Genomic DNA, 25,673 nt, shown 5'->3' on the forward strand with positions numbered 1-25,673 from the left:
GTTGCCCAGGCTGGATTCAAACTTCTGGGCTCAAGCAATTCTCCTGCCTCAGTCTCCAGAATAGCTGCAACTGCAGGCACACGCCACCACAACCAGCACAAGTACTCTCATTTAACCAGGTTTGTTTGATCTCTAATCCGTTTGAAGAGAAAAAAAAACACTACAAGACATGAAGTTCTAGCAGATCTAAATTTTAAAAGCAACAATTTCTGGAATACATTCTACAGTCAGGACAAAGTCACCTAATCCATTTTCTACATGTATGCTTTCAAACAGAGACCAAATGTCAACAAAGACAACCCGAGTCATTTTAAGATCAACATAATTATAATTATGTGTCCTGAGCTGACCTGAGGCAGGAACAGTTAGAACTAATTTCTACGCTTTACATCATTTTCTGTCAAATGCTCAACTAATCAAAATATGAAATTAAGTAGAAATCATGATTTTCCAAAAAATCCTGTTAACCCAGAATTTCATGTGTTCCTAAAAAGCTTTGAAATTACACCAAACCCTGCCCAAGTTGTTTTCATTCCTAAAAGTAATGAATGAAAACATCGGACTTACTCAGATTTGCTGTCATGGATTCTAAGTCTGCGATTAAAGCTGGGAGCTGCTGGAGCTGCTCCTGCAGCTCCACGAGGCTTGTCTTTTTCTTCTCCCAGTGCGCAGAAAGCATGACCACTTCACTATCCACCAGCTGCAGCACACAAGAAGGGGGGCAAAGTGAAACCGGCTTTTAGGCACAAAGAAAGTACAGTTAACGTAATGAGATTTAATGTTACCTTTAACAACCCCTCTACTCAGTAGAGATTATGGTACATTCTAAAAGAGACTGAAGCTGTTTTCATTTTTAGAAAAGAACCAACTTAATATTCAGTACAGGAAACCTCAAATTACTGCTTGTATCACTGCATCTTAACCCAGAGAAGAGAAAGTTTAAAAATGACTTTAGAAGTCACTTCTAAGTATACCCTGTTTTAAGCAGACCATATATTTGAAAATCCAAATCTAAAAAAAATTAAAACAAAAAACTACCACTAACAACCAAAAAGAAAACAAACATAAAACATAATTAACAGGTAATTACTGGCTTTACAAAAGGAAGTCCTCAAACAAAAGTTCCCTAATACATTTAGAATATATCATGATTCAATTTACATTTAAACAGGAATACTTATTGAATAAAGTATACAAAGGAATTTTGAGGAAATCGGCCAATTCCAAAATTCCAGAAAAAGAGGAAATGATTTAAGTTAACAAGGAATTCAGCAGATGTAAAGGGTTCCTAATAGCAAGGTTGTGAAATTCCAGAGTAGCCTAAGATAATTCTAACTTCTTTCGCTAAAGACTATAAAGAAAATGATAAACATTAGTTTCTCCCAGACAATTTTGTTTTGGTCTTAACACAGTGGGAGGGACAAGGGCCTAGAAAGATTTAGAAGAAGCAAGAAGAAGAGGTAATCTTTTGAAAATATCAACATGAATAAGCAACAACTGTGGAAAAAACTCCATAATCTGTACAATAAAAAATAAAGGTGACAAAACCCATTATATGACAGAAGAAAATGAATTTGAATATTCACAAGAGACAATTTGCACATCTCGAGATTAAGGTTCTCTTTTTTTTTTTTTTGAGACGAAGTTTCGCTCTTGTTGCCCAGGCTGCAGTGCAGTGGTGATATCGGCTCACCGCAACCTCCGCCTCCCAGGTTCATGTGATTCTCCTGCCTCAGACCCCCCAGTAGCTGGGACTACAGGCGCCTGCCACCACACCCGGCTAATTTTTTGTATTTTTAGTAGAGATAGAGTTTCACCAAGTTGGCTAGGCTGGTTTTGAACTCCTGGCCTCAAGCAATCCATTCATCTTGGCCTCCCAAAGTGTTAGGATTACAGGCATGAGCCACTGTGCCCAGCCAGGACTAAGGCTCTTTAAGAGTTAGAATCTGAATACAACTGATTCTTACCAAGTTCCACTTAAATATTAAGAAAGAACTTTGGAAGAATGATTATATCAAAGATACAAAATTATTTGTATGTGGTACTAGATTGTTTTTGTTTGTACATTTCACTATAGTAGGAATTCTCATTTGAAATAAGGAACTAAGCTATGATACATCTCCTTGTAGTTTCTCAGCCCACGCTGGAGGGATAAGCACATCATCTCTTCATTCAAGCCTCAACTGAGCTGGGAGGCCACACCAAGTTTCACACACACTGCATTTCTCATTATTTTTGTGTACTTAAAAATGTCTGTTGCCAACTGGTCTTTAAAAAGATCTTTAAAAGTAGCTTAAAACACACTGAAAAAACAGCTACAATGCAATAAGGAAACCAAAGCCTGAAATAAGGATCTATGCTCACAAAATTCATTTATAATATTCCACAAACTTCCACTAACCACCCACTATTTGCTAAGCCCGATTCTGGGTACTGAAGATGTAATGACAAACAAATCAGAAAAGAAATTCCTGACCTCTTATTGTTTATATTTTAGTGGCAGGCCTCATAAATTTTCTTAACTTCAGATTTTAAACTCTAAACAAAAAAATTCCTATATTATGATGCTATTTTGGTTAATAATTTGAAAACTCTAGAATAAATAATTTTTAGATATTAACCATTTCTTACTGAAAATTAAAGTGCAATATTTAAATATTAAAATTTAACTACAGTTTAGTTCATGCCTGCAATAAAACTGAAAACTAAATTCTGAATATAGAATATAAACATAAGTAGAAAAACTGTATCAGAAAACACGAAACCATCACTTAAGTTTAAAAGAATGGAAGGGTAAACAGATTCTCAGAAATTATCAATACTAAAACATTTTGAACATTTCTAAGTACCAGACCCTATGCTAAGCAATTTACATATATTATCTCATTTAAACCACACAGCAACCCTATACACTAAGCAATATTATAATCTCAGATTTTTAAAATTGAGGTGTAATGGAAGTTAAGTTACTTCCTCAAGGGCCACAGTGAACTTAGATTCCATCCCAGGGAATTTGACAGTAAGCCTATGTTCTTAATCAACACACTAGGGATTCTGCTATAGGGGTATATAAAGGAAAGAAAAGTAAAAATCTAGCAAAAGAAAGGGTTCTGAAAAACTGTTCTGTTACCTATTCATTTTATCATTGTAATTTCTTAATGATAAAAAAAAGTTATCTCCAGAAGTTCCATTTTTCCACCTCAAAGTAACTCGCAATAAACCCAGATTCACCACCAGGAAATCAAGTTTAAGGAGTAAGACAAACCCATAGTGCTTTATTCCAAAATTCTTTCTGGCAGTTATTGAGGTTAGGAGAAGGAAGAAAAAGCACACCAATCATGAAAAGGTACACCAATGATGTAGAATAGGATCTTAGTATAAAACTCAGTAGTTCAGAGTTTTAAGGAAGACATCATTTTATTTGATTTCCACACAAGTTTGACAAGCAGAATAAGTAGTGTTAAGCCATGTTATAGATGAGAAAACTAAGAGAGGACATGTTATCTGCCCAAGGTCAACAGGTATTCGTGCAGCAAGGCGCAGAAACCAGGATTTCCATCACTAAATTCAGTTCACTTTCTGCCACAGGCAGAGGAAATCCACCCTGAACGCAGAGAGTGAAACAGTCAAATTCAACTGGCTTAATGTCAAACTGTTAAGCAAAACCATGATCCTTGAAAGTTCAATTTGAAGGCAAGCTAATATTTCACAATAACAGGAGAGGCAAAACACTGAAAGTCTGACTTTAGAAAACTGCCCTCAGAGTCTAAGCCCTAAGTAAGTATTAACTATTTACGGTATTTTTTTTTTTATACATTGCTAAAGGAGAAAAAAAAAAATCAAAACCCTTGTTTAGAAAAAACCTAGACAGGCTGGGAGCGGTGGCTCACGCCTATAATCCCAGCACTTTTGGAGGCTGAGGCTGGCAGATTATGAGGTCAAGAGATCGAGACCATCCTGGCCAACATGGTGAAACCCCGTCTCTACTAAAAAATACAAAAATTAGCTGGGCATGGTGGCACACACTTGTAAGTCCCAGCTACTCGGGAGGCTGAGGCAGGAGAATCGCTTGAATCTGGGAGACAGAGGTTGCAGTGAGCCAAGATCGCACCACTGCACTCCAGCCTGGAGACAGAACGAGACTCTGTCTCAAAAAAAAGAAAAAAAAAAGAAAAAAAGAACAAGCCTAGACAACCAAGTTACCTTTGATCACAGCTGCTTGTTTCATAAACTATCGTTCTGAATTCCAAGACTATATAGTTACAATAATTAGCTTAAAAGTAGATGAGTATAAAATAACTGGTTAAAAAGATAGAATTGTCCAAAAGTATATTTGCCCCAGGAGGTTATGCTGTTTAGGTAAAGCCCACCAAAGACACACGAGCAGGTCTGACAAAATAAATGTACAAAGTGACAAGTTTAATACCATGCATATTAAAGATATACATTTAAATATTTACATAGATCTCAATAATACATCACAGAAGGCTTTAAAATAAACTTTCATTTTTAAGGTTGGGTACTGTTTCTGGAAAGCAATAGAAGTACTTTGGATGAGCTGTGGGTTTTAAAACAACCAATTATACAAAAATTTAAGATCCTAAGGTAGCATAAATTCAATAACAGATCTTACAGGAAATTCTTTCTCCTGTATATATTGTTAATGCTTCTTATAATCAAAAGAATGATTTTTGTTAAAGCTCCTCTACAGGACACAGTCTTCATTTAACATGGGATTCATTCATGTTGATACGCATAGGTGTAGTAGTTCACTAATTTTCACTGCTGTATATGATATTTGTTTTATGAATAATATCATACTTTTTCCTGCAGATGGACTTTGGAACTGTCCAAAGATTAAACAAAGCTTGCTACAAACATTCTGTTACAAATCTCAAGATGCATATGTGCAAGGGTTTCACAAATGAATTGCAGATGTGTCCAAGATATCTATCTCCTCATCTCTCAGGGCCTAGGGTAATGAGATACCCCTCCCCAGTCCCTGCAGGTTGGATGAATGCTCTGGAAAAATTCCTAGAAGCAGAATTGTTGCTTGAAAGGCATGTGCAACTTTAACTTCTACTTAATGCCAACTCATTTTTTCTAATGTGATTGTTCCAATTTATACTCCCAAGTTCTAGTTGTTTATCATCACGTTTCTTCTGAGGAAAGAAACAAAACTGTCATCTGCAAATAATGACCATCTGCACAGAAAGCTCAAAGCCTCTTAAATTTTCGGTAATCTAATGATTACCAAATCTAATTTGGGGTTTCAATTTGCATTTCCTTGATACCAAGCAAGGTTGAACACATTTTACTATGTATTGGCCATTCATGTTTTCTCTTCTGCAATATGCCTGCTGATATATTTTACTCACTTTTCTCCTGGGTTATTTTAGTCTTCTTTTTATTGATTCATAGGGGTTACTCATATTTTCTGAACACTTATCCTCTGTCTTGTAAATGGTGGTGTTTGATAAAAAACTTTTGCAAAAATTATCAATATACTTATTTATGGCTGGTGCTTTTTATATCTCACTTAAGAAATCTTTCCCACTCTAAGGTCTTAAACATACTTTCTTCTACTATTTTCTAAAAAATGTACAGTTTTCCTTTTCACATTTAAGTCTAATGAAGTCAAAATGTGAACGAGGTCTTCAACTACTTTTATTCAACATATACTAGAGTTTCTACCCAGTATAAGAAACAGGAAAAATTAAAAGTTGTATGGCTTAGAAGGAAAGAAACAAATCTACCATCTACCCAAAACGACTCGCACCTCCAAATACAAGGTATTAGAATAAGAGAATTTAGCAAGATGGCCGAAGATGGGATTAAAATACTACAAGTCAAATACTGCAGGTTTTTGGTAGATGTCAGGACAAAGAAGCTGTCTTCCATTAAAAATTTGCTAAAACTTTTTACCCTGAATAGGTATTTAATTTTATGAAATGTATTTTCTGCATCTGATGATCATTTTCGCTTTTAATATTTAACAAAGTCAATTGCATGTAAAAGATTTTCTAATGTCAAATTAACCTTTTAATCCTGGAATAAACTTGTGTATTTTGCTTTTTATGCATTGCTGGATCTGGTTTGCCACTATAGGCATACAATGAAGAATGTCTCCCAGGTAGACCATTCCTTTTATTATCCAGTATTCATAAGACATGCAAATATCAATAGCAAGTTTTGGCTAATATTTTAAAGCTTTATATTTAAGCTTGATACACATTTTAAAACAACATGTGAGTAGATTCTCAAATTGCATTTCAAATACAATTGTTAGAACATCAGAATTGTTAGAAATTCAAATTGTCTACACACTGAAGCAGTATGAATAGTGTATCAACAGCGAATATGCATGGCTTATATGTGTCCAGCATGGAGACGCCAAGTTACTGCACACAAGCAACTGTTAATTAACAATTACATCTAAAGTTTGATAATCAGAAAATGATGTTTTAAGCATTTTATATCCTAAAGGTTCCTACCTATGTATAGGAATTTTGCTGGTTTTTAGTACATTTAAGGAACCTGGTTGAGTGTTTGGGGTTGATATGTAATACACTGTAACTTTTCCAATTTAAAATAAGGGAAATAGGTTTCTGCCTAGCATGTTTACACGGAACATATCAGTTTCAGAAACAGATCATGGAAGTTAGGCAAGAGATGATGCCTTTAATGTGTTTATAATTTTTATATATGTATTCATGGACTCCAGGTTCACTTTTTCATACTTCCTTGTTGGGTTTCAGTATCAAAGTTATCCCAGCCTCATAAAATATGCTGGGCAGTTTCCTCTTTTTTCATTCACTACAAGAACTTGTAAAACGTTGAAATCGTAGATTTCAGCCAGGTGCAGCGGCTCACACCTGTAATTCTAGCACTTTGGAAGGCTGAGGTGGGAGGATCACTTGAGCTCAGGAGTTCAAGATCAGCCTGGGCAACATAGTGAGACCACCATCGCTAAAAAAAAAAAAATTCATTTTTGCAAGGCGTGGTGGCTCACGCCTGTAATCTCAGGACTTGGGAGGCCGAGGCGGGTGAATCACCTGAAGTCAGGAGTTTAAGACCAGCCTGGCCAACATGGTGAAACTCCATCTCTACTAAAAATACAAAAATTAGCCAGGCATGGTGACATGCGCCTATAGTCCCAGCTACTCAGGAGACAGAGGTAGGAGAATCACTGGAACCCGGGAGGCAGAGGTTGCAGTGAGCCAAGATTGTGCCATTGGACTCCAGCTTGGGCAATAAGAGTGAAACTCCATCTCAAAAATAAAATTTTTGTAAAAAAACATTAGATGGGCATGGTGGCACACCTGTAGTCCCAGCTACTTGGGAGGCTGAGGTGGGAGGAACACTTAAACCCAGCAGGTTGAGGCCACATTGAGCCATGATCATGCCATAGCATTCCAGCCTGGGCAATAGAACGAGACCCTGTCCCCCAAAAACAAAACAAGAAATGATAGATTTCCAGAAAGAGAGAGAGAGAAAAAAAAGAAAAGGATCTCCTGAAAGTCCTGACCAAGAAATGACAGAAAGAAAGAAAGAAAGAAAGAAAGAAAGAAAGAAAGAAAGAAAGAAGCAAGAAGGAGGAAGCAGGGGAAGGGGAAGAAAAGAAAGAAAAAAGAGGGGAGGGGAGGGGAGCAGAACAGAGCGGAGCAGAGAGGAGAGGAAAGAGAAAGAAGAAAAGAATTTCCTGAAAGTTCTCCTGTATGGATCTGGTCCTTTCTTAGCAGAAATATTTTTAACCAGCAATACAATTTCTTTAGTGGCTATAAGACTACATGAGATTTGTATTGCTTCTAGTATTGGCATTGATAAAAAAAAAATTCTAAGATTTTGCCATTTCATCTAAGTTTTCAATTTTTTCTCTCTTTTTTTTTTTCTTTTTAAGAAACAGGGTCTCACACTATGTTGCCCAGGCTGGAGTACAGTGGCTATTCATAGGCACAGTCCCACTACCGATTAGCATAGGAGTTTTGACCTACTTCGTTTCTGACCTGGGCCAGTTCACCCCTCCTTAGACAACCTGGTGTTCCCTTGCTCCTCAACATCACCATGTTGACGCTGAACTTAGTATACGCACCCAATTGGCATAGCACACTACAGCTCAGAGCTTCTGGGCTCAAGAGATCCTCCTGCCTCAGCATCCCAAGTAGCTGGGACTATAGGTGTGTGACCAGATAAGTTTTCACATTTGTCATAGAGTTCATCAACTTTTATCTTTTTACTCTCTGCTACAACTATAGCTATTAATATAGTCCCTTTAATTCTTAAAAGTATATATGTTTTTTTCTTGATCAGTGTCACTAGCAACTTATTAACTAATGATTTAATTGTTAACTAAGTTATTTTATTAGTCTTTTATAAGAACTTTTGGCTGTATGTAGTTTCTATTACATTTTTTGTATTCTATTTCATTTACTTCTCTTACCTTTATTACTGCTTTCATTTTTTCTTCCAGATGTATTCCATTCTCTTCCCTAATTCTTAAGTTAGGTTAACTCACTGATTTTCAATCTTTTTTTTGTTTATACAGTTTCCCTGTAGATAGATTTTAGCAAATTCTACAAGTTTATACATAGTAATTATCATTCATTTCTATTTTTAAATTTATATTTTTTTACTTCAAACCATAAAGTATTCATAATATGTATTTTAAAATTTCAAATATAGTTTTCAAAATTGGTTTCTTATATTAACTTTCAGCTTTACTTGCACTGGAATCAGAGAATATATTCTACATGACTTCATTTATATGAAACTTGCTGAGATTTGTGCTGTGGCCCTGTATGTAGTCAATTTTTATGAGTGTTCCAGATATGCTTTAAAAAAATTTATATTCTCTATGTGCTGGAGTAGCATTCTACATTTGTCCATGAGGCCAAATTTGTTAATCACATTAGTCCAATCATCTATATCCATACTTATTGCATCTGTTTTTATTTTTTCCTATCACTTAAAAGGAATGTATTAAAACTCTCTCATTTTGATTGTGGATTTAGCTGTTTTTTTCCTTGTAATTATATTTGTGCTTTATCTATTTTAATACTTTTATTAGGTATACACAGTTTAGACTTTTTTCCCCCGAGGGAATTGAATCTTATTAAGGATCTTCTTCATTTTTCATTTTAAGTCTATTTCACCGATATTAACCCATCAGTTTTCCATTGGTTAGTACTTGTCCAGTATATGTTTTCCCTTCAATTACAGGCATATCTTGATTTACTGCACTTCATTTATATTGTGCTTTGCAGATATTGCATTTTTTACAAATTGCAGGTTTGTGGCAACCCTGCATCAAGCAAGTCTATCAGCATCATTTCTCCAACAGCACGTGCTCACCTCATGTCTCTGTGTCACATTTTGGTAATTCTGAAAATATTTCAAACTTTTTCATTATTATTACATCTGCTATGATGATTTGTAATCAGTGATCTTTGATGCTACCATTGTCATTGTTTTGGGGCACCACAAAGTGCACTCATTTGTAAAGTGGTGAATTTAATTAATACATGTTATGTGTGTTCTGACTATTCCACCAACAGGTCATTTCTCTCTCCATTCTCAGACCTCCCTCCTCGGAACTCCCTATTCCCTAAGATAATAATTCCCTACAAATAGCTTCTACATATTCAAGTAAAAGAAAGAGTCACACATTTCTTACTTGAAATAAAAAATCAGAAATGATTAAGCTTAGTGAGAAAGGAATGTCAAAAGCAAAGACAGGCCAAGAGCATCATGCACTAAACACCCAAATTGTGACTGCAAAGAAACAGTTATTGAAGAAAATTAAAAATACCACTCCAGTGAACACATGAATGATAAGAAAGCAAAACAGGCTGGACATAATGGCTCAACCCTGTAATCTCACTTTGGGAGGCCGAGGTAGGAGGATCACTTGAGCTCAGAAGCTCAAGGCCAGCTGGGGCAACATAGCTCCATCTCTACAAAAAGTTAAAAAATTACCTGGGCATGGTGGCTCACATCTGTAGTCCCAGCTACTAGGGAGGCTGGGATAGGAGGATCTGCTTGAGCCCAGGAGTTGGAGGCTGCAAGTGAGCCATGATGGCACCACTGCACAGCAGCCTGGGTAACAAAGCAAGACTGTTTAAAAAAAAAAAAAAAGAGAGAGAGAGAGAGAAGAGAAGAGAAGAGAAGAGAAGAGAAGAGAAGAGAAGAGAAGAGAAGAAGAGAAGCAAAACAGCCTGATTGCTGATACAGAGGAAGTTTGACTGGTCTGGATAGATCAAACCAGCCAGAATATTCCCTTAAGCCAAAGCCCAAATTTATAACAAGGCCCTAACTCTCAATTCTATAAATGGATTCAGAGAGGTGAGGAAGCTGCAGCAAAAGTCTGATGACAGCAGAGGTTGGTTTACCAAATTTAAGGAAAGACATCGTCTTCATAATATAAAAGTGCAAGGTGAAGGAGCAAGAGCTGATGTAGAAGTGTTAGCAAGTTATCCAGATCTAGCTAAGATCATTGATGAAAGTGGCTACCTTGAACAACAAATTTTCAAGTATACAAAACAGTCTTCTGTTGGAGGAAGATGGTATCTAGGACTTTCATAGTTAGAGAGGAGAAGTTAATTCCTGGCCTCAAAGCTTCAAAGGACATGCTGACTATCTTGACAGGGACAGCTGGGGACTTTAAGCTGAAGCCAACACTTCATTTACCATTCTGAAAATTCTGGGGCCCTTGAGAATTACGCTAAATCTACTCTGCCTGTGCTGTATAAAATAACAACAAAGGCTGGATGACAGCACATCCGTTGACAGCATGGTTTAGTGAATATTAATACTTTATGCTTACTGTTGGGACCTACTGCTCGGACAAAAATATTCCTTTCCAAATAATACCGCTCATTGACAATGCACCTGGTCATCCAAGAGCTCTCATGGAGATATACAAGATCAACGTTGTTTTCATGCCTGCTAACACAACATCCATTCTGTAGCCTGTGAATTAAGGAGTCATATCAACTTTTAAGTATTATTGTTTAAGAAATATATTTTATAAGGCTACAGCTGCCATAGATAGAAGTTCCCTCAACTGATCTGAGCAAAGTAAATTGAAAACCTCCTAGAAAGAATTCACTATTCTAGATGCCATTACAAAACCTTCATGATTCATGGGAGGAAGTCAAAATACCAACATTAACAGGAATTTGGAAGAAATTGATTCCAACCCTCATGGATGGCTTTGAGGGGTTCAAGGCTTCAGAAGTAACTCTAAATGCAGTAAAAATAGCAAGAGAACTCGAACTAGAAGTGGAGCTTGAAGATGTGACTGAATTGCCGCAATCTCATGATCAAACACGAATGGATGAGGTGCTGACTGACTCCAGTTCTGAAAGAAGTTCTACTATGGGTAAAATGCTATCAAACAGCATTGTATGCTACAGAGAAATCTTTTGTGAAAGGAAGAGTCAATAGATGCAGCAAACTTCATTGCTATCTTATTCAAGAAATTGCCACAGCCACCCCAACCTTCAGAAACCACCACCCTGATCTGCAGGGTGCAGATATGCAGCTATAAGCATAAAACAAAAAACCTCTCAACCAGCAAAAAGGTTATGATTCACTGAAGGCTCAGGTGATTGTGAGCATTTTTTAAGCAATAAAGTATTTTTTAATTAAGGTATTACATTGCTTTTTAAGACATACTTAATAGACAATGGTATAGTATAGACATAATTTTTATATGCACTAAGAAACCAAAAAAAAAATTGTCAGACTTGCTTTCTTGCAATATTCACTTTACTGCAGTGGTCTGGAACCAAACTGACAATATTTCTGAGGTATGCCCATATATTCAATCTTTCTGTGTCCTAATGTTCTAGGTGTTCCCTTGTAAGTACCTTATAAACTATTAATAGACTTTTCCTCATCTTTCAAAATATGCCCTCTAGCAGTCTAGATTAATCATTTAAAAATACTGAGATCGCAGATATATTCACATTTACTATCGTATTCTGTTTATTCTGCTTGTTATGAGTTTTCCCCTAGTTTCTTGTCATCTTTTGCATTGACTGAATTCTTTCTCATTGTTCTAGTTTTTTTCTACTGGTTTAGAAGAAACATTTTCTTTTTCTTTTCTTTTTTTGAGATGGAGTCTCACTCTGCTACCCAGGCTAGAGTGCAGTGGCACAATCTCAGCTCATTACAACCTCCGCCTCCCGGGTTCAAGTGATTCTCCTGTCTCAGCCTCCCAAGTAGCTGGGATTACAGGTGACCACCATCACGCCAGGCTAATTTTTTGTATTTTCAGTAGAGATAGGGTTTCACTGTGTTGGTCAGGCTGGTCTCAAACTCCTGACCTCAAGCGATCCACCTGCCTTGGCCTCCCAAAGTGCTGGGATTACAGGCGTGAGCCACCGCACCCAACCACTTTCTATTTTTTGTGTGTGTGGTTACCCCTGAAATTCTGCCCTCCATATTTAACTTTTAAAAGTGAGGTTAATCAATATTGATATATTTCCCCCAAATAATACAAAAGTCTTAGAATGCCTGAACGCTGATAATCTGCCTTCCATCTTACATGCTTTGTTATCTAGCATTATTATTCTATCATTTTAACCCCACAAATTAGACAACTGATATATATGTCCCCACTGTTTGTTTAGATTTATCTATGTTTACCATTTTCTCTGCTCACTATTTCTTCCTACATCTCAGACCCATCTTCTAAAATTAGTTTCCTTTTTTCCTGAATTACGTTCTTTAGTAGTTCTTTTATTGGACGATTACTGACAGAAAAATCTGTTTTTATCTGAGTATGTCTTGCTTTTACTCTAATTCTTGACAACAGTTTGAAAAGTGTGCTGTGGAACTCATTCATTTATAAGTGATCTGTCTTCTCTCTAGTTATTTTAAGATCTTCTCCTCTCCTTTAGGATTCTGTAGTTTTTGTTGTTGTTGTTGTTGTTTTAGACAGAGTCTTGCTGTTGCCCAGGCTGGAGTGCAGTGGCATGATCTCGGCTCACTGTAACCTCCACCTCCCCAGCTCAAGATATTCTCCTACCTCAGCCTCCTGAGTAGGTGGGACTACATGCTACCATGCTCAGCTAATTTTTGTATTTTTAGGAGAGACAGGGTTTCACCATGTTGGCCAGGCTGGTCTTAAACTCCTGACCTGAGGTGATCCACCCACCTTGGCCTACCAAAGTGCTGGGATTACAGGTGTGAGCCACTGTGCCCAACTGGGTTCTGTAGCTTCAGCATGAGGTGTCTAGGAATGGATTATTATATTGTTGTTTGTTGTATCTTCTGGATCTGAGGATTTGCACATCTCATTTATGGAAAATTCTCAGACATTTTTCTTTTCCTACATTGTCTTTCCCTCATGCTCTTTCTAGAACTGTCTAGGTTTACTGGATATGTTGGGCTAACTCATACAAAACTGCAATTTTACAGATCAAAATTCATCAAATATTAGCAATCTCACCTGGTTCAACCTAAAGACATTGTTATAGGTGTTCTCTGCCTATCAATTCCTCTTTCATATTTTCCATTTTCTTTCTGAGATCCTTGCCGTGTACTCTTTGACTCTCTCTTCTACTTCACTCTTTCTTTCTTCGGCTGCCTCAAATTGCCGTTGAGCACATCTTTTGGGTTTGTAATTTCAATGACTTTAAAATATTTCATAGTGCCTTCTTCCTTACTCATGTTTAAGTCCATCTCTTATCTCTTGAAAGATTTTATATATAACTACCTAACAGTCAATGTTCAATAGTGCAGTACCTACAGTCCTTTGTGGGTCTAAATCTCACTCTTTGGTTCTGGTGACTCAAACTTTTGGTGTTTTACTTGTGTGCTTGCTAATATTTTGAGGACAGGGAGCCTGATTTAATCTGTGGAAATCTGAGGGACCTACGTTAAGACCGTTTCATCCATGGAGAATTTGCATTTGTTTTTGTTGGGTGTCAATTTTTTTTTTTTTTTCAGACAGAGTTTCACTCTGTCGCCCAGGCTGGAGTGCAGTGGCGCAACCTCAGCTCACAGTAACCTCCGCCTCTCAGGTTGAAGCGATTCTTCTGCCTCAACCTCCTGAGTAGTTGGGATTACAGGCATGCGCCACCATGCCCGGCTAAGTTTTGTATTTTTATTAGAGATGGGGTTTCACCATGTTGGCCAGGCTGGTCTCGAACTCCCGACCTCAGGTGATCCACCCGCCTCGGCCTCCCAAAGTGCTGGGATTACAGGTGTGAGCCACTGTGCCCGGCCAACTTTTTTATTTCTTAACTTAGAGGTTCCTTGATCATGCAGGAAATATAACTTAGAACCCCATACTCCTATGAAGCCAATACCATGGTAACAAATCAAGAAAGGAGGCTATGCCAACTTGTTAGGAAGACAGACAAGTTTCCTTGTTGACTCCTTTAGCCAATAGGTACATTTTTTTCCCCAGCTTAAGCTTTCACCGAGGGGATGTAGCCACCTCAAAGTCCAAAGAGCTTTATCAAAAGTCTCAGATTCAGATCCCCACAAAGTCTCCTACTCCCACAAATCTCCAAAGCTTTTGTTTTAGTATTTTGATCCCAACTGCCATGTTTTGTTTTGTTGTTTTAATGACTCTGATTTAAGTTCCCTGTTCTGTTTTGTTGTGTTGTTGGCCCTTTATGTTTCCCTTAATTTTTGTGAGCTTAATATATATTAAAGAACTTTTAAAAAACATATCCAACATGTAAGTATTTCACAGCTGTAGGGCTTTTCAAAGTATCTATTCTGCCTTACTATCAGAAACCTACATTTTCTTCTTCTCAGTAAGTTCTAAGAGAAATGCTAGTGTCTACATTTCATCATACATATTCCTGTGTTGTATATAATTATTACAGCTTCACTAATTTAGGTAAATGGTAAAGATAATCAGTCTAAATTTATTTAAAGTCAGAATTACAGAAATCATTTCAGAAAAAAATGAAGTCTGATTGACATCAACAACACCGAGGAGAGTATTTGATCTTGGCTAAGTACGTTTACCAAGTCATTTAAATTACAAGACACTAGCGCTTAAAAATACTTTGTTCTTCTAAGTGAACTGAGGATGACCCCTGAAATTTTTGTATTTATTTGTTAGGCAAATTAATAATTTTGGATAGACTGAGCAAAGTTAAGTTTTTTTGACCAAATAATAAGGAATTCTTAAATAGTGTGGAAAGAAATGTCTTATAAAGGGTAGAAAAAGATGTCTTATAATTTACATATATTGCAAATTCATCAGACTAAAATTCAGAGCATTATATCTACATAAAACATGTATTTACCTGTCCTTAGAATAAAAGTTATAAACCCTCTAGTTCAACTAAACTAAATTACTTGACAGAGAAATGATAAAAAGGTGCTTTATTCAGGGAGTTTCATAATCAACAACTAGATTCAATTTCAGATATCCTGCAAAACATTTTGACACAAACAATTATAAATTCAATTTTTAAAAAATGCCATTTAGCACTGAAAAAGGAAAGTTTGTCACGAGTATAAGATTAGCCAATTCTTTACCTCTCCAGCACTTGCACATTCTTTGGCTCTTCTGTGAAGTGCAGCCCATGTATCCTCATACCTAAAAAAAAAAAGCAAAAAAATAATTTGAAATGCAAACCACACATTAAAAGGAAATACTATCTAAAGATGAATGTGGAATATCCTACGGTGCTAGAAAGGAAACACTCAAAAAATAATGGGGACATGTTGCAAGGACACATACGTCAACTTGATGGAGCTTCCAGTGGCCAAATCTGTGACAATTTGAGCAACAAAATACATAATGGTAGTAATGGATTATAACTCAAAGAATAAAACAAATATCCCTGAATCCATGGTGATGTAAATAATTGAATAAATAAATTAATGAGAAAGAAGAGAAAAACTTTTCCTTATAATAGAAACACAATTAGTAATTTTTTGTGTGTTTTTTGAGACGGAGTTTTACTCTGTCACCCAGGTTGGAGTGCAGTGGTGTGATCTCGGCTCACTGCAACCTCCATCTCCCGAGTTCAAGCAATTCTCCTGTCTCAGCCTCCCGAGTAGCTGGGATTACAGGTGCATGCCATCACGCCTGGCTAATTTTTGTATTTTTAGCAGAGACAGGATTTCACCACATTGGCCAGGCTGCTCTCGAACTCCTGACCTCAAGTGATCTGCCTGCCTCGGCCTCCCAAAGCGCTGGGATTACAAGTGTGAGCCACCGCGCCCAGCCCCAATTAGTAATTTTAAAAGAAATTATGAGGAAAAAAAAAACTCTAATTGGTAAACACAATAGTAATAATTGTTTTAAAAAGAATTTTAATGGATGATAAAATTAGTGGGTAAAAGCACAAAAAGAAATAGGATATTTACACAGTCTCAAATTATCTCCCCATAGGATAATCATTAACTAAAAGTGAGAAAACAGTGTTAACTGAGGAGAAACCTGGCAGATACATCCTTAATAAAGTGATCAAAATTAATGTCAACAGTAATGAGACACATCAACATTATGTGACTCCTGATGTGATGCACTGGGAAGGATATAATATTACTCTTCTGGTATTCTTGCCAAAACAGTACTAACTTACAGTTAATTACAAGGAAATAGAAAAATCCAAATTTATAGACATTTTGAAACATAATTGGCCAGTACTTTTTTTTTTTTTTTTTTTTTTTGAGACAGGGTCTCACTCTGTCACCCAGGCTGGAGTGGTGTGATCACCCAGGCTGGAGTGGTTGAGCTCACTGCAGACTCAACCTCTTGGACTCAAGTGATCCACCCACCTCAGTCTCCCAAAGTGATGAAATTACAGACATGAGCTACACTATGCCCAGCCTTGGCAAGTACTCTTCGAAAGTATTGAGGTCATGAAAGACAAAGACTAAAGAATTGTTCCATGTTAAAGACGATGATGGAGACATTTTGACTAAATATGATGTGTGATCCTGGATTGGATCCTAGTCCAGAAAAAAGGGCACTGCTGGGATAATTGATGGAATTTGAATAAGGCCTATGGATTAAAGTACTTACTAATGTTAATTTTCTGGTTTGATCATTGTACTGTGGTTATATGAAATGTTAACATTGGGAAAGCTGAAATTGCTTGTTCTATTTTTGCAATTTTTTTGTAAACCTGAAATTATTTCAAAATGAGAAGTTAAAAAATAAAACTTCTAAACTACGATTCATTTGATTGCTGATGTAAAACCTGAATTCCCAATCTAAAATTCTAGCTATCCAGCCAATATTTCTCCAAACAGGAATACATATTTAATGAGTTCATATTGCCTCCCCTCATAGTCAGATTCACAATTTTTCTATTGAATTTAAGTAGGAAAATCAATCTGAATAATCCAGGTGATACTAGAGTCTACATGTGACGAAAATTAAGGTGGAAGGTCACAAAAATAATACAGTCCTGCTGTCATGTTGAATAACAGAAAGCTAGATTTTCTTGGATGTATAAGATTATGTAAGTATCAATTAAAATCAACAAGTATTTACTGAATGCCAAGCACTGTTAGGCACCAGAACTGCTGAGATAAATTTTACTTTTGCATCTTTGTTGTCCTGGTACTTAGCACAGAACCTAACACAGAAGAGACACATTAAATGTCTGTTGAGTAAAGAAACAGACTAATTATAAAATGAAAATTTAGGACTTCGTGGTAAAATTTTCTATCATTTTCTTAACTCAGTGGGAAAGAGAAAATTAATCCTTACTTGCCAAATTTAGACTCCAGATCGTTCTTTTCATAATATCTCACTATTTCCTTTTCTCCCCATTATTATGTATGCTTTTCACATCCATCTTGCCATTACACAACACCCTCCCTCATTTCTACTTTCCTAGTTCAGCAACTAGTTCATTCATGACTTTCCTACCGTTTTCAGCATTCTCTAAACCTAGACTACCCCAACCATTCAAGTTCTCTGCTCTACTTTTATGCCATGAAGCAGTTTGAAGAAATGCATTAAATCCATTACAATGCATGCTATCCAACCTCCCATGGGCCTTCGCTGCCAATCAGCACGTAAAAAAAAAAAAAATTTATTGCTATTAGATTGTTCCCTGAAGTACACACAGCGGGTATTACACATCTCATGCCGCCTTGAAACTTACCCCATCCAATCACTTTCAACAGACATATGAACTTACTCCATTTTACTGAGATAAAGACACCGGATGTAAACTTCCATTTTTCTGTGTTCAAACTCAAACATCTTTAAAAATCACAAGTCAATGATGACGAAATGAAGAAGCCACATTCATAATGTGTAATTCTCACATTCAAATCGTTATTGAATATAGTCTATGTATACTATGGGAAGACTTGTGGAAGAGTTCACAGTACAGTTAGGAAGATGAACACACATGTAAATAATTACCTTACTTGGTAGACAAAGGAAAGGGCTAATTATATAGCATTAGAGCCATAGGAACATAGGAAAGTAACTGTAGACTGTGTTGTACTACACTCTTTGAAACATTATGATTTAGGAAACAGAAGATGTCAGAGTAAGAAGCATCTAGAATCTGTCACCCTACCTAGACCACAATCACATTGGCAGAATCTGTCTGATGTAACTATTTTGGGACTCTAGAATCTATTAAAGGCTTGCAACTTCCAGGGGAAGGTCTGGAGGGTAAATTGAGGTTCATTTCAGTCGACTTCAGGTTTTAGCACAATGGCAGCTACTAATCCACCACCCCAACCCCTGGACAGGCAGCCACGCACTTGTTCCTGAAGTAGCTTATACATGGCTTATGAAAGTCAAGGTGGGCCAATAAGGACCCTGTGCTCCAAACATCAGGGAGTCTGTGCTCTGATCACAATTGCTGCTTCTAATCAGGGAGATGCAGACACAGAGGCAGCTACTGTTGAAAACCCCTCCTGCTCTGGCTAGCAATTTTCAGAGGATTTAAAAGGCCAACGTCTGGTTTTGTCCCCTTTCTTTGTTCTCTTTTCCCTTTTGGAGAGCCAGACACTTAAAGACTAGGACATTCAACAACAGAAGAAATTGTTTTTTGTTTTGTGGTGTGTGTGGTTTTTTTTTTTTTTTTGTCCCAAGATGGCTTACTAGGGACATCAAAAGCCAGTTTTTCTCAAAAAATACATAGAAGTTACTGGTGAGTGGACAAATTCTAGACAGAAAACTGAGGGAAGGGAGGCAGGACCTGTCAGAGTGCCCATGGGAAGAAGCTGGGGTGCAGAAAAGGAAAGCAGCAAGAGTCTGGCAGAGATCGACCCTCAAGGACCTTGGAGCCCTGTGGAAAGGGTAGGTGGGAGTAGTTCTCTGCTCCCCTGAGTCCTCCAACCATCTCCTGACCAACAAACTGTTGGAGAGTGCTCCTCTGCCCTTGTGACCCAGAGCAACACTATTGGTGGCAATTTGAAAACCTCCTGGGGCTGGAGAATCTGGTGGCCAACTCGTGTGTACAGGCGTGTCCACACTCCCCTCAGGTGCCAGATACCATACTCGTCGCGCACTGGCGGTGGGATGCTGCCCTGCCCAGGGATTCTCTGCCCTTGAGTCACCACACCACCAGATTCCCTGCAAACACACCCAACAAACCACTCTAACTTTGGCAAGCACAGGGAACCAGCAGTTCCCCAGGTAACTGTGAGATCTCTGGAGATCTAACCCCCTGCATGGGCCATCCCTAAGTGGAAGAGAGTGCAGCCCACCAAAAGCACCCCACGGGACAAAGGAAATGCAGGCACAGTGCCAACCACTGCAAGAGGCACTATCATCACCCAGGAATGGATGTGGGGAAGGGGTCATCTCCTGCATCCCCCTACACTGTTGCTGATGTAGCAGTGTTCTCCCTGCCAGGGGCCAGTACATGCACTTGGACACACAACATTATTTCATGCTTCTCGTGGCGGCTCTACTTCTACTGAAAGTGAGCCCTGCACAGCTCAAGCTTTCAGGAAGAGTGGGGCCCAACTCCCCTTCCCTACACAGAGTAGTAACATCCCGACAAGTGAAGACAAGTTACAGAGCTGCCTGTTCCCATCTGGAGGAAGAGACTCTCCCTGAGCCCATTTTGGTGGCAGCCTTCAGAGGAGTGAACCCGCAACCCACAGACAGGAACCAAAGGAAAAACTCTTTATGAAATGAAGGTTGGGAGCCTTGTGATGGGGGCATGATAGGAAGTGGATCACGTTCTTGCCAGCACAGGATGAGGAGTGGGTGTACCCACCCACCTTCTCCCCCAAGACGTCAGCACACCCCACTGGACCTCTTCCCGCCACCATCCCCTGCCCGCTCAGGGCAGGTGCTTCCACCCAACGCCAGCCTACCTGCCAGCTCTTACTCTTAAGTGCCATCTACTGGACTGCAACCTGAACTGCGTCACCAAATAAAAATCTGCTACAAAAAGGGCTTAGAGCTAGTCCACAAGATGAGCCCCCTGGGATCTCCACACCCTCAGTTCCACAGGAGATAAGGTGTTAGGTGTCAGCTCTTAGAGCCAATTCATCACTACAATAAGCATCATCTGAGAAAGCCACTGCATAGAAGCTATCCATAACCAAGGAACCCATATAGCATTTTGGCTCTCTGGAAGCACCCGGAAACAAAGGCAAATGATAATACACAACATATACCACAGTCATACCCTTAAGGAAAGAAAAAAAAAAGTCACATCCAAATGATGGCAAAGTCAAAATAAAAAGAGACAGCTTCCTCAAATGAGAAGGAATCAGTGTAAGAACTCTGGCAGTACAAAAAGCCAGAGTGTTCTGGCACCTCAAAGGATCACATTAGCTCTCTAGCAATGGATCCTAACCAGACTGAAATGTATAGGATGGCAGATAAAGAATTAAAAATATGTATTGCAACTAAACTCAACAAGATTCAAGAAAAAAGTTGAAATCCAATACAAAGAAACCAGAAAACTGACTCAGCATATGATAGACAAGATAGCTATATTAAGAGAGAAACAAATAGAACTGCTCGAATTCTAAAATTTACTAAAGGAATTTTAAAATATAGTTAATAGGCTAGACAAAGCAGAAGAAAGAATTACAGAGCTTGTAGACCAGTCATTCAAATTAACCAAGTCAGACAAAAATAAAGAAAATGGAATTTCTAAAAAATGAACAAAGCCTTCAAGAAATATGGGATCACGTAAAGCAAACAAACCTTTCACTTACTAGCATTCCTGAGAGAGAAGAAAAAGTAAGCAACTTGGAAAACATATTTGAGGGAATAATCCAGGAAAATTTCCCCAATCTTGATAGAGAAGTTGAAATCTAGAATCAAGAAATTCAGAGACTCCTGTGAGATATCACATAAGATGACATCCCCAAGACATATAGTCATCAGACTAAGGTCAACATGAAAGCAAAAATCATAAAGAAAGCTAGACAAAAGGGCCATATTACCTATAGAGGAAAACCCATCAGGCTAACAGTGGACTTCTCAGCTGAAGCTTTACACTCAGAAGAGACTGGGGGCCTATTTTTAGCCTCCTTAAAAAAAAAAATTGCCAGCCAAGAATTTTATATCCTGTTCATCTAAGCTTCATAAACAAAGAAGAAATGAAATCTTTCCCAGACAAGCAAACACAAAGGGAATTTATCACCATCAGACTGGACCTACAGGAAATGCTCAACGGAGTTCTAAACATGGAAATGAAAGAATGATATCTGCTACCATAAAAGCACACATAAGTATAAAGCTCAGACCCTACAAAGCAATCACACAATCAAGATTACAAAGCAACTAGCTAACAACACTATTAAAGGAATAAAACTTCACATATCAATATTAACCTTGAAAGGAAACAGCCTAAATCCCCCACTTAAAAGATACATAGTGGCAAGTTGGATTAAAAAAACAAGATCCAACCTCTGCTACTTTCAAGACACTTATCTCACATGTAATGACACCCATAGGCTCAGAATAAAGGGATGGAAAATGGAAATGGAAAACAAAAAAGAGCAGAGGTTGCTACTCTTGTATCAGATAAAAACAACTTTAAACCAAGAACAGTAAAAAAAAAAGAAGGGTACAACATAATGATAAAGAGCTCGATTCAATATGAAGTTATCGTATCCTAAATACATATGTACGCAACATCGCAGGATCCAGATTTATAAAATACTACTAGAACCTAAAAAAAGAGATAGCCATACAATAACAGTGGGGGACTTCAACACCCTACCAGCAGCACTAGACAGATCACGGCACAAAACTAACAAAGATTTGGACATAAATTAGACTGTCAACCTAATGGACCTAATGGACATCTACAGACTACTCCACCCAACTACCACAATATATACATTCTTCTCATCTGTGCATTGAACAGTCTGTAAAATTGACCACATGCTCAACCATAAGTAGGTCCCAATAAATTCAAAACAATCAAAATCATATCAAGCATCTTCTCAGACCACAGTGGAATAAAATCAAAATAAATACCAAGAGGAACCCTAAGAACCACACAAATACATGGAAACTAAACAACCTGCTCCTGAATGACTTCTGGGTAAACAATGAAATTAAGGCAGAGATCAAAAAAATTAATTGAATCAAATGAAAATAAACACACAACATACCAAAACCTGAGATACAGCAAAAGCAGTATTAAGAAGAAAATTTACAGTGCTCAATGCCTACACCAAAACACACAAAGATCTCAAATTAACAACCTAACACCACACTTAAAAGAACTAGAAAGACAAGAATTAAACCCAAAGCTAGCAGAAGAAATAATTATGATCAGAGCAGAACTAAATGAAATAGAGACCAAAAAACCATACAAAGTATCAACAACACAAAAAGTTGATTATTTGAAAAGATAAACAAGATTGACAGACTGCTGGCTAGATTAACCAAGAAAAAAAGGAAAGATTCAAATAAGCACTATCAGAAATGACAAAAATGACATAACTGACACCACAGAAAGACAAAAGATCAGAGACTACCAATAACATCTCTATGTGCACAAATTAGAAGACCTAGAGGAAACAGATTAATTCCAGAAACACATCACCTTCCCGAATGAACCAGAAAGAAATTGAAATTCTGAACAGACCAATAACAAGTTACAAAATTCAATCAGTAATAATAAAAAAAAAAATCTACCAACCAAAAAAAGCCCTAGATCAGATGGATTTACAGCTAAATTCCACCAGATATGCAAAGAACTGGTACCGATCTTAGTGAAACTATTCCAAAAAACAGAAGAGTGGGGATTTCTCCTTCACCTCATTCTATGCAACTAGTATTATTCTGATTCTAAAACCGAGCAATGACATAACAAAAAAGGAAAACTACAGGTCAACATCCCTGATAAACACAGACACAGAAATCCTCAACAAAATGCTATCAAACCAAATCCAACAGCACATCCAAGAGACAGTTCACCACGATCAAGTGGGTTTTATCCCTGGGATGCAAGGATAGTTCAACAAACACAAATCAATAAATGTGATTTACCACATAAACAGAGTTAAAAGCAAAAATAACATGATCTCAATAGACACAGAAAAGGCATTTGATAAAATTCAAAATCCCTTCATAATGAAAATCCTCAACAAACAAGGCATCGAAGGAACATACCTGAAAATAATAAGAACCATATATGACAAACCCACAGCCAACATAATACTGAACAGGCAATAGTTGAAAGCATTCCCCCTAAGAACTGGAACAAGACAAGGATGTCCACTCCCACCACTCCTATTCAACATAATACTGGAAGTCCTAGCTGGAGCAATCAAGCATGAGAAAGAAATATAAGGTATCTAAATAGGAAAAGATGAAGACAAATTAATTATCTGTTTGCTGACAACATGACTATATATCCAGAAAACCCTAAAGAATCCTCCAAAAGACTCATAGACCTGATAAATAACTTCAGTAACTTTTCAGCATACAAAAGCAATGTACAAAAATCCACAGCATCAACTCATTTGAGAAACTAAAAAATAAAAATTAAAAAATAAATAAAAATAAAATCACAGCATTTTTACATACCAACAACATTCAATCTGAGAACCAGATCAAGAACTCAATCTCATTTACAACAGATACACACACACACACATACATATACATATACAATACCTAGTATATATAACCAAGGAAGTGAAAGATCTCTACAAAGAGAACTGTAAGACACTGATGAAAGAAATCATAGATGATACAAATGGAAAAACATTCCATGCTCATGGATTAGAAGAATCAATATCATTAAAATGACCACATTACCCAAAGCAATCTACAGATTCAATGCAATTCCCATCAAATTACCAATGTCATTTTCCACAAAATCAGAAATAAAAAATCTAAAATTCATATGGAACCAAAAAAAGAGCCTGAATAGCCAAAGCAAACCAAAGCAAAAAGAACAAACTTAGAAGCATCACATTACCTGACTTCAAACCATACTACAAGGCTATAGTAACCAAAACATCATAGTACTAGTATAAAAATAGACACACAGATCAATGGAACAGGACAGAGAACCCAGAAATAAAGTCACACAGCTACAACTAACTGATCTTCAACAACGTCAACAAAAATAAACAATGGGGAAAGGACATCCTAGTCTATAAATGGCGCAAGGAAAACTGGCTAGCCATTTATGGATGAACAAAACTGGACCCCTACCTCTTACCATTTACAAAATTAGCTCAAGATTAAAGACTTACGTGTAAGACCTCAAAGTATAAAAACTCTAGAAGAAAACCCAGAAAAAAACCCTTCTGGGCATTGGCCTCAGCAAAGAATTTATGACTAAGACCTCAAAAACAACTGCGACAAAAATTGACAAATGGGGCTTAAACTAAACAGCTTCTGCACAGCAAAAGAAACAACACAATAAACAGACAACCTACAGAATGAGAGAAAGTATTTGCAAACTATGCATCCAACAAAAGATTAATATCCAGAATCTATAAGGAACTTAAAACAAATGAACAAGAAAAAACCCCATTAAAAAGTGAGCCAAGGATATGAATAGACTCTTCTCAAATGAAGACATATGAGCAGCCAACAAAGATGAAAAAAATGCTCAACATCACTAATAATCAGAGCAATGCAAATTAAAACCACAATGAGATACACACAATCTCATGCCAGTCAGAGGTGAAAAATGATACAGGAACAAAATGATAACATCAATACCGTTACCATTTATATCTACCAGTGGTAGATATAAAACAGAAAGGAACCAATAAGAAATTCTGGAGATTAAAAGTCTAATAACTGAAATGAACAATTCACTGGAGGAGATCCAAAGCACATTTGAGGAGAAGAAAGAATCAACATGATTGAAGATAAAACAATTTAAATTATCAAAATTAACAAATGTTTACCTAGATTGACTAAGAAAAAAAAAGATTCAAGTTACTAAAACTATAATGAAGTGGGACTATTACTATGAATCTTACAGAAATAAAAAGGATTATAAGAGAATGCTATGAACAATGTATGCTAACAAACTGGATAACCTAGCTGAAGTGGACAAATTCCCACAAACACAAAACATACCAAGACTGAATCCTGAAGAAATGGGAAATTTAATTAGTAATAAAAAACCTCAAGATGAAAAACCCTGGACTTGATTGCTTCACTGGTGAATTCTACCAAACATTTAAAAAAGAACCAACATCAACCATTCTGAAATTCTTTTAAAAAAGAAAATGAAGAGGAAGGAATAAATCCTAACTCA

General features: G+C 37.2%; 1 protein-coding gene across 9 annotated transcripts in view; it reads right to left on the reverse strand.

Moving 5' to 3' along the window:
• The window catches only part of DTNBP1 (dystrobrevin binding protein 1), a 150,370-nt gene that overhangs the window by 109,509 nt on the left and 15,188 nt on the right, over positions 1-25,673 (reverse strand). For all 9 annotated transcript variants that reach the window (XM_031666936.1, XM_003897087.3, XM_009204479.2 and 6 more), the window contains 2 exons: positions 15,511-15,571; positions 568-700 (listed from right to left, as the gene is read on the reverse strand). In XM_031666936.1, the coding sequence (XP_031522796.1) occupies positions 568-700; positions 15,511-15,571 (194 nt within the window). The remainder of the gene's footprint in view (positions 1-567; positions 701-15,510; positions 15,572-25,673) is intronic.

Source organism: Papio anubis, chromosome 6 (genome assembly GCF_008728515.1).
Source record: "Papio anubis isolate 15944 chromosome 6, Panubis1.0, whole genome shotgun sequence".
NCBI classification, from domain to species: Eukaryota; Metazoa; Chordata; class Mammalia; order Primates; family Cercopithecidae; genus Papio; species Papio anubis.